Below are 9,853 nucleotides of genomic sequence, written 5' to 3'. Positions count from 1 at the left end.
GAGGACTCCAGTCCTGGAACTTGATTGGCAGAATTGGTCCACAGGGGGCTACAGGTAGAGTGTTTGTCCAGCACAGGAACAGGAAGTTGTCCATGCAGCTGAGAGTCACCCTGTTCTGGAATGGGTGCCTCTCGCTCCTGCTTCCCTGGCTTGGCTTCGTGGCATTCTGACACGGCTTGACTCCTGGTGTCCGACTTGTGGTTCTGATCACAGTTTGCCTCCTGCCTCTGACCCCCTGGTATCCTGACCCGGCCTGACTCTGGTTACCGATTCCTGGTTCTGCTCTCAACTTTGTCTCCTGCTTCTGATATCTCAGTATCCTGACCTGACCAACTGTTGACTCCTGTCTCGTGACTGTGGAGCCTGGCTCTGACCACTAGGTCTGGCTGCCCACGAGCCAGCTGTGACAGTCAGCCTGGAGTGAAACTGGAACTGTGGGAAGAGGCAGAACTATTCTATTGAGCCAGCAGCCCTGAAGCCCATTTATGTGAAAGATGAAGCTTTGTGACTTTCAGGCTGCTTTGCCCCATTGCTTGCAGATGGTTTTAGGCCCCTTGTATGGCAGGCCCATCCAGTTGCTGCCACTCCCTGCCCTGGGCTAGCGCAGCATTTACAGTACACATGCACGATGGATTTTCACATGTAATCCCCAAAGGGCAGGATTTGGTGCTGTGTCTTTACCCCTTTTATTGGCCTTCTGCTGTGCTGTTGTTGCCCACGAATGCTCCATTGAGCTCACTGGAAAGCTGGGATGTACCTGGTTACATTGGGACTGATCGTTAGAGCCCTGCAAATCTGTGGATATCAGCTTTACATCTGTGGATATCCGCTTCCAAGTACCTTGTTTGTGGATCGCATGCGAATATAAATTTTGGAACCATGCAGGGCTCTAGTGATGATTCTCCTTAAAACAAGCATTTGTCAGTGCTCTGCACCAGCTCAGTAGAGGTCACTAGTCGCTGCAAAGAAGGGGCAGTCAGTGTTCTCTGACTCGGACTGCTGTACGTTCCATACTTTGGAAATGCAGACTGCATAGAAAGTGCCATTTCCGCTACAGGAACAAATCCTACCTCATTCCAACCTTATCTTGCTCTAATCACTTTCTAGTGTCCCTGATTTTGGCTCTGGGTCCCACATGGGGCTTGATCCTGCCAGGTGTTGAGCACAATCCCCTTCTATTGACTTCAGTATGAGTAGGGGACACCCAGCATCTCAGAATTGTGCCTAGTTTCCCCCATTTGCACCTTGTTAGGTTAAGCAGTATGTAGCTGGTATCCCTGTAGCCTGCACAGAAGTTTTTCTAGACATCAGATGACTCTTCCCAACATCATGCTTGTTATTCTAAGTGTTGAAAAGCAGCGATGCCCGCAGTAGAGTCCATGAATGCCAAATCTGGACCAGGAGTCAGACCCATTCTGGCTGGGAACTGTGAAGTGCATCAACATTACTCAGCGAGAATGCAAGCTGGAGAGCAAGGGGGCTACAGGTAGAGGGTTTGTCCAGTATCCTGAATAAAGGTTCTGCTCTGTTTACTACACCATAGTCCTGTCTCTTTCATGTGGGATGCGTCACTGACCTGGGATGATTGCCATGGATTGTGCCTAGCTGCAAATAGGTTCCTCCCTGCCCCTACATTGATTACCAGCTACCGCTGGTCATAAATATTTCAAAAACCATCTGTATAATAGTCTGAATTACGTCTGATTTATTACATGGGTGGAGGGGGGCAAATCCCATGATTCATGTCTGGTGGGTCCAAGGAGCTGAATAACCATTTTATGGCTAAATCATAAACAAGTTCAGGCAGGTCTCCTTTGAGCAACGCATAATGACAATTCCCTGCAGAAACTCAGTAAAGGTTACAAAAGAGGAGCCCTGGAGAGGGTAACTGCTGTACTCAGTAGTGTCATAAAACGTTTGGAGGGTAAGAGCCATTAATGTGGTAAAGGGGATGGAGGGGGTGTCATTCGGCTGAAGTACATGTGGTGTATTTGCCTTTCTTTTGATTACATTTAGGCCAGTCATTTATTTGCAAGATACCAAAGAAATGGACATCCAACAGAACAAGCTCCACACTGTGCCCGTTGAAGGGGATTCCTTGAGCCAGCTAAATGTGATACTGGACACAGACAGCAATAGGCTGGAGCAAGATATGGTTAAGAGAATGGCAGCAGATGAAGGAGAGGCCATGGAGGAGCAAGCAGAGGATAAGATTGTAATATCAGCATCCAACAAGATGCAAACCCAGGCTAAGAGTGCCTCACCAGCACCCAAGGGGAAGGAAGCCAATGCAAAGACCATATACCAAGACCAAGCAAAACCAAAACCAAAAAAGGCCCCTGTGTCAACTAAGCCCGGTGCTCTGAGACCCTCTACAAAAGGCAAGGTTCATCCCAGCCTCCTGGTGCGGAATGTGGCCACTCCCACAATGCAGAATGTCACGACTCAGGCTCCTCCAGTGACAGAAAAGAGAAAGCTGAGGGTTGCCGACTTCAAGTCCGAGCCTCAGTGGGATTTTGAGGACCGCTATCTCTTGGACAGTTCATCCTCTCAGTCAGTAAGTGATTACTATGTGTTCTGGCCATGTATACAGCTGGACAGTCTCCTATAAATCTACCTCCTTGTTAGCCTCCACATTAGTTTTTCCAAGTCACATATTTTCATGGATTTCTTGATTAGCCTCTGGCATGGACAGGTAGCTGCATGCACAGGAGATGCCCTGAGCTCAAATGAAGGAGGCATGTGTGGATTGTAAGGCAGGGCAGAATTTGGCCTTTCATTCAAAACAATAGAGTTTAATATATAACTACGGAGAGAAAGCAGAGTTCACCTTAATACACCTTGCCCAGCCCAACCCTGCGATTAGCCTCTGACACAGGCCAATTGTACATATTTAGGAGGGACAGTCCTTATTTTTCTGCAAAAAAAAAAAAATCCTTCCCCCCTCCCTCTTCTATCCCACCAGAAATTAATCCCTCTGCCCCAGTGTACTGCCTGGTGGATCCCTGTTTGACCACCCATTAATAAGCTTGAAATATTGGCATCTTTGTGTCTGGAGACATAGTCCAAATCATAAAGGAGAATCGGGTAGGTCTCTCAGCAGGGAATAAAAGGGAATATTTGCATTTTTAGAAGGAATATGGGATCAGGTAGATTCAGAGCCTATTTGTATTTGTGTATAGTTTTTTTTCCCAGCGAGTAATTATTGGGCTCACCTGGTCTTCTTGCCACATTTCAGTTCTTGGTGTGTGGAAAGATCATGAGAAGATCAGATCTTGTAATTTCAGCCCATAAATGGCTTCCTGAGGCAAACCAATAAAGCCCATGAGAAACATAAACCCAAATGCCAAGTTTTCAGGGCTTATTGTGGAGTCTACAGAACGTGAAGGCAGCTAGGTGTTTCTCCCATATCCAGACTGGCAACATCAAAGACTTTTACCTTTAACTTCTGCTTCTCCACCCCCTCCCTTCCCCGGTCACACTCATGTTTTCTGCATCTCTCAGGTCCTGCCAGCTCATAACAAATATGCAGAGAACTCCCACAGGGTGAACCACGAGGGAGTTGAATTCAGAACCTTTCCCCTGCCAATCCTCGCCAAGCTCAGTGCCCTGGCAGAGAAAGCACTTAAAGGAGCCGTGACCGTCACTCTCTGGTATCTCATCAGATGTCTCCCTCCCCAGGGCCATAATTACTTTGGAGAAGGCAGAGATTAACTTTTATCATCCACACTTGGAATTATTGATGACTGTGGTGAGAAGAATGGAAATATTAATGACCACAAGAGTGGGATGGGGTGTCACGTAGAGCTGAGTTCATTTCCCCCCTCCCCCAAAAAATGCAATTTCAGGGTGACTGAAACCATTCCCCAAGTCCGGTGGAATGCAGCAACCAGTTTCATCTAAATAAATAATGAAACGAATTAAAAAAAAAAAGTCAAAATGGTTTTTGTTTTGAAATTTAGGGAGTTTTGTTTTAAAATCTTTGAAAGGAGGTAAAAAGAACAACCCAAACCCTAACTAAATGAAAAACTGAAGAAGAAAAAAATCATTTTGGGCTGAATTTTGTTTTGGAGAGAAAACAGAAATTTCAGTTTTTGTGCCACCTGGAACTATGTTTTGTTCAGTTGGACACCCCCATTGGAACCATGTGTTGTATCCATCTGTACTTTTTCTTGCAGTGAAGTCAGTGACCGTGCCAAACAGGAGAGGTAAGCGAATGGCTGGGTTTTAGCAACTTACATATTTACCTTGTGGTTTGAAGAGCAATAGTGATTCGTTACTGCTCTGGATACTAGGATAGTATGATCCCGTTTCAGTTCAGTGCCTTCTAGCAATGAAGTGGTGATAGCCATCACAATACAAATAAGATGTCTGTGTATTGAGTCACAAAGAAAGAAACAGCACCACCCGAGGATGTGAGAACTCTTCCAATTCATCTTGAAGGGGTGCTAAATGTGAAGCTAAGGCCTGGTCTACACTGGGGGGGGAGGGGTGATCGATCTAAGATACATAACTTCAGCTACGAGAACAGCATAGCTGAAGTCGATGTATCTTAGATTGACTTACTTCGCATCCTCACGGCGCAGGATCGACGGCTGCCGCTCCCCCGCCGACTCCGCTTCCGCCTCTCGCAGCGGTGGAGTTCCGGAGTCGATGGGGAGCACGTTCGGAGATCGATCACTACCCGCCGATCCGGCGGGTAGTGTAGGCGTACCCTCAGTTATGATGTCAGTGTTAACTCAGGCTATGTCGACACTGTGCACCTTACAGCAGCACAACTGTGCTGCTGCAGCCGTGCTGCTGTAAGGTATGCGGTGTAGCCGCTCTTTGTCGGCAGGATGGAGAGCGCTCTCGTGCCGACAAAAGAAAGCCACCCCCAATGAGGGGCGGGAGCTTTGTCAGCGGGAGAGTGTCTCACGCCAACACAGTGCTGTCCACACCAGCGCTTTTCATCAGTAAAACTATTGTCGGTCAGGGGTGTGAAAAAACACCCCCCCCAAATGACTAAACTTTTTGCTCTGAAAGTGACAGTGTCGACACAGCCATGTCTACACTGCACTTTTGTCGGTAAAACTTTTGTCGGTCAGGGGTGTGTTTAAGAAAGTCGGCACCTAGGAGTAATGGTGAGAGAAACAAAAGGTTACACATAAAATCATAGAGACTAAACTTAACAGGCTAATCTCCTGTCTAAAGAAGTCTTATCTCGCCCAAAGTCTCCTGCTATGTTTCCAACCAAATCTGGTTGTGATCCCATTTTCATGGATGTAAATGTGTAGGGATATAAAAGAAGGTACTAACAGTGATTCCCCCAAGTGACAGTGACCCCCCAATAATTTGTCCCCCACACTTTAAAATCCAACAGTTTCACCAAGTACAAAAATCTCTTGGGTCTTCTGTTAAAACTTGTAAGCTACTGTCTGTCGAAACCATTGATTACATCTATCCTGTGAAAGATACTTTATTATTATGTAAAACTTACAAACAAGTTAATTGACTTTGTTCTTAAAGTAATTAATACAATGTAAACAAACACTATAAGCTGTTAAGTGACTTTCACTTCATTCAAAGGCTCCTAGGACAGACCCCCACCTTCTGTGATTAAAGGGCCGGAAGTCTCAAATAAATTAGCACACATCCTAAACGTGGTGGAAACAGTAAATTAAAGTATGGTTAAGGTATGGAATGTATGCTGATGAATGCTTGATATACATGGATGGTTAGGGAGGTGCCAGCCTAAAAAGGAAGTATCCATCGGCCGAAGAATGTGTTGAGTAGGACCACCAGACAACCCCCTGAGGGTAAACTGGGATCCACCCCATCACCTGGAAGGATGAGAAACACAAACTTTGGACAGTGTGGAGCCACCAGGAATGTGCCACTTCGAACAGAAATGTGCCATCTGCTGATTAAGTCAGCAACAGCAGAATAAAACAGCTCCCATAGACTAACATAGGAATTAATTCCTATAAGAATGGACTCTAAAGACTGATGACTTTGAGTCTCTGGTTCTACTGCCAACCTCCAGGATCATCAGGTGCACCTGACACAGACTTGGCTCCATCCTCATAAGCAAGATACCTGGCCAGTAACTTGGCATAAGCAACTTCTAGGCTGGTAACTATAACACCTATACAGAACTTGAATGAATGATTGTGTGAATAAACCTCTCTCTCTCTCTATATATATATATATGTGTGTGTGTGTGTGTGTGTGTGTGTGTGTGTGTGTGTGTGTGTGTGTGTATAAGAAATAAGTAGTCAAACAACGTTGTTTACTTTTATCTTTTGCTTTATCAGTATATTTACAATAAATGTGGCATCTTTGCCTTATCCCTCTTAATAAGATCCTGCTGGTTTTTATTCTATTGGTATAACAAATGCACTGCCCATTTACTTCCTAGGTGCAGGATGCTGGGGTGTCTTTTTTTGTTCCCCAACTATAGTCCAGCAAACCTTTGAAGTGTATCTCCCTATAAGGTTCTCTTCTCCCTCTGTATTTTTCTACCTGTTAGTTCCTTTCTGAAATTCTTACAATCTTTCATCGGCATTCAGCATAGACAGGTGACAGGAGACCCACTGTGAATGAGACAATACTTAATTTACTTTTCAACAGCGCACCCAGTCAGTAAACATCCCTTGTCTGACAAAAAGCCTATTTGTCAGCTCTGCCTTGATCCAGACTTTAAAACATATTTTCAGTATATGTACATAACTCCAATAGTATCTGTACATACATTTCACAATGATATGAATGACCAGTAAGAACTCCCATAACATTCTTTGGTGACCCATAATGTACATACCCAGAATCAGGATATTCCTGTAACCCGCCTTGCCAGTTGTCATTAAGGGGTTCTTGGGTCACAAATGGATCCCCAAATGAATGTATTAACTTTGTCCCCATAGAAAGAATGTATTAACTTTGTCCCCATAGAAATCACGTTGCCCACTGCTCCAATGCAGCTACCTCTGGGGTGGAGAGCAGTGGCTGGCAGACCAGCACAAAGTGACACTGGGTGGCAGTTTAAGACAGGAAGTTAAGGACACCTTATTCAGCTAAAACTACACAAAATTTCACTAGGCAGAACTTAATTGCTCACGTACATGGCAGAGGGGCATTGCAGGCACATGATGGCATATATCACATTGGTAGATGTGCAGGTGAACGAGCCTCTGATAGTGTGGCTGATGTGATTAGGTCCTATGATGTTGTCCCCTGAATAGATATGTGGACAGAGTTGGCAACGGGCTTTGTTGCAAAGATAGGTTCCTGGGTTAGTGTTTTGTTGTGTGGTGTGTGGTTGCTGATGAGTATTTGCTTCAGGTTTGGGGGCTGTCTGTAAGCAAGGACTGGCCTGTCTCCCAAGATCTGTGAGAGTGATGGATCATCCTTCAGGATAGGTTGTAGATTCTTGATGATGCGCTGGAGAGGTTTTAGTTGGGGGCTGAAGGTGACGGCTAGTGGCGTTCTGTTACTTTCTTTGTTGGGCCTGTCCTGTAGTAGGTGACTTCTGGGTACTCTTCTGGCTCTGTCAATCTGTTTCTTCACTTCAGCAAGTGGGTATTGTAGTTGTAAGAATGCTTGATAGAGATCTTGTAGGTGTTTGTCTCTGTCTGAGGGATTGGAGCAAATGTGATTGTATCGTAGAGCTTGGCTGTAGACAATGGATCATGTGGTGTGGTCTGGATGAAAGCTGGAGGCATGTAGGTAAGTATAGCGGTCAGTAGGTTTCCGGTACAGGGTGGTGTTTATGTGACCATCGCTTATTAGCACTGTAGTGTCCAGGAAGGGGATCTCTTGTGTGGACTGGTCCAGGCTGAGGTTGATGGTGGGGTGAAAATTGTTGAAATCATGGTGGAATTCCTCAAGGGCTTCTTTTCCATGGGTCCAGATGATGAAGATTTCATCAATGTGGCACAAGTAGAGTAGGGGCATTAGAGGACAAGAGCTGAGGAAGCGTTGTTCTAAGTCAGCCATAAAAATGTTGGCATACTGTGGGGCCATGTGGGTACCCATAGCAGTGCCGCTGATTTGAAGGTATACATTGTCCCCAAATGTGAAATAGTTATGGTTGAGGACAAAGTTACAAAGTTCAACCACCAGGTACATTGGCCAAACCGGACAGTCTCTACGTAAAAGAATAAATGGACACAAATCAGACATCAAGAATTATAACATTCAAAAACCAGTCGGAGAACACTTCAATCTCCCTGGTCACTCGATTACAGACCTAAAAGTCGCAATATTACAACAAAAAAACTTCAAAAACAGACTCCAACGAGAGAGTGCTGAATTGGAATTCATTTGCAAACTTGACACCATTAAATTAGGCTTGAATAAAGACTGGGAGTGGATGGGCCATTACACAAAGTAAAACTATTTCCCCATGTTTATCTCCCCTCACCCCTCCGCCGCCCCAGTTCCTCACACCTTCTTGTCAACTGCTGGAAATGGGCCATTTTGATTACCACTACAAAAAGTTTTTATTTTTTTTTCCTCTCCTGCTGGTAATAGCTCACCTTAACTGATCACTCTCGTTACAGTGTGTATGGTAACACCCATTGTTTCATGTTCTTTGTGTATATATATATCTTCCTACTGTATTTTCCACTGCATGCATCCTATGAAGTGGGTTTTAGCCCATGAAAGCTTATGCTCAAATACATTTGTTAGTGTCTAAGGTGCCACAAGTACTCCTGTTCTTTTTGCGGATACAGACTAACACGGCTGCTACTCGGAAACCAATGATTTCCCTGCGTATCTGAAAAGTGCTGATGAGTATGAATGCAGGCAGGGCTTGTGCAGCTGTCCTACAAGTCATTAAGGCGCCTTTAACTAGCGCACGGCCTTGTGCAGAGTTTAGTTAATCTTCCAGTCAATGCTATAGGCTCAGAAATCAACCCATTTTGTACTGCAATAATCCTTGACTAGGCCTTAAAGCTTCAGGGAGTTGGAGCCGCAGACAGAAGCTTGGGGCTTAAAACCAACTTGCTGCAGGAAGTAACTAGATTTTGGGAAGTTTCTTCCTGCCAATCAGCGCTCACTTTGCTGAGCTGCCCAAAGTGCAGCCTGAAGGGCTGATGCGGCTTGTGAGATTTGCTACAATGCTGGCCTAAGGCAGCCTCCTAAACCCAGATAAGCTCAGGGCCCTAACTTGCTGCAAAGGAGTAATTGAGCTGGGCGTAGCCAGCTCGTGCTGCAGTGAGTCCTATTGTTACTTCTATTTCTGGTAGCACAGCTAGAGCGGGATTGTAAATTCTTTGGGGTAGGATGTGTCTTTCAGTTCTGGGTTTGTACCAGGCCTAGCCCAATAGGGTCCTGGTCTAAGACTGGGGTTCCCAGGTGCTATCACAACACAAATCAATAATAATAATAGTGTAACAGGATCGAACCAGGGCACTGCTGAAACTAAATGCATGAGCCTCTACTGCATGAGCTAGAAGCCACATGGCCCTTAGCTAAGGCTGTAGAGCAGATTCATTAATCTCTAAGGGGTCTCGGTGCCACTAGAGGGGACCGAACACCACACTCAGGAGGTGTGTGGGTTACATAAGAAAGGGCTGGCCTGCGAGTTCCAGGCTTCTGAAAGAACAGTGCCGCAAACAGCCATATAGTTAGCTTGTGCTCAAGATCAGCCAGGCCAGAGCTGCTCTCTGCCTGTACCTGCAGGTGGAGGATCGAACTGATCAGATGCAGGTTTCTGTTGCTCCTGCACGCAAACAGTCGACTCCTGATCATTGCAAGTAGAAGCACACTGAAGGGAGTGATGCTTTTACCTTTGATTTTTAAAATGGGTTAATTCAGAGTGTCAAAGTTAGACTCAGGACTCATAGTTTGTCAGACCACTCTGTTT

The 9,853-nt window shown here is 45.4% G+C and overlaps 1 protein-coding gene across 1 annotated transcript in view; it reads left to right on the top strand.

Annotated features, from left to right (window-relative positions):
- Positions 1–2,047: 2,047 nt before the first annotated feature.
- ST6GALNAC1 (ST6 N-acetylgalactosaminide alpha-2,6-sialyltransferase 1) overlaps positions 2,048–9,853 on the top strand; it is a 29,452-nt gene continuing 21,646 nt past the window's right edge. Inside the window, exon 1 of the mRNA XM_026654577.2 lies at positions 2,048–2,557. Within this exon, the coding sequence (XP_026510362.1) occupies positions 2,048–2,557 (510 nt within the window). The remainder of the gene's footprint in view (positions 2,558–9,853) is intronic.

Source organism: Terrapene carolina, unplaced genomic scaffold, assembly GCF_002925995.2.
Source record: "Terrapene carolina triunguis isolate 2854851 unplaced genomic scaffold, T_m_triunguis-2.0 Scaffold192, whole genome shotgun sequence".
Taxonomy (NCBI): domain Eukaryota; kingdom Metazoa; phylum Chordata; order Testudines; family Emydidae; genus Terrapene; species Terrapene triunguis.
The sequence above is the reverse complement of the archived record's forward strand: the minus strand, read 5'-3'. Positions and strand labels throughout refer to the sequence as shown.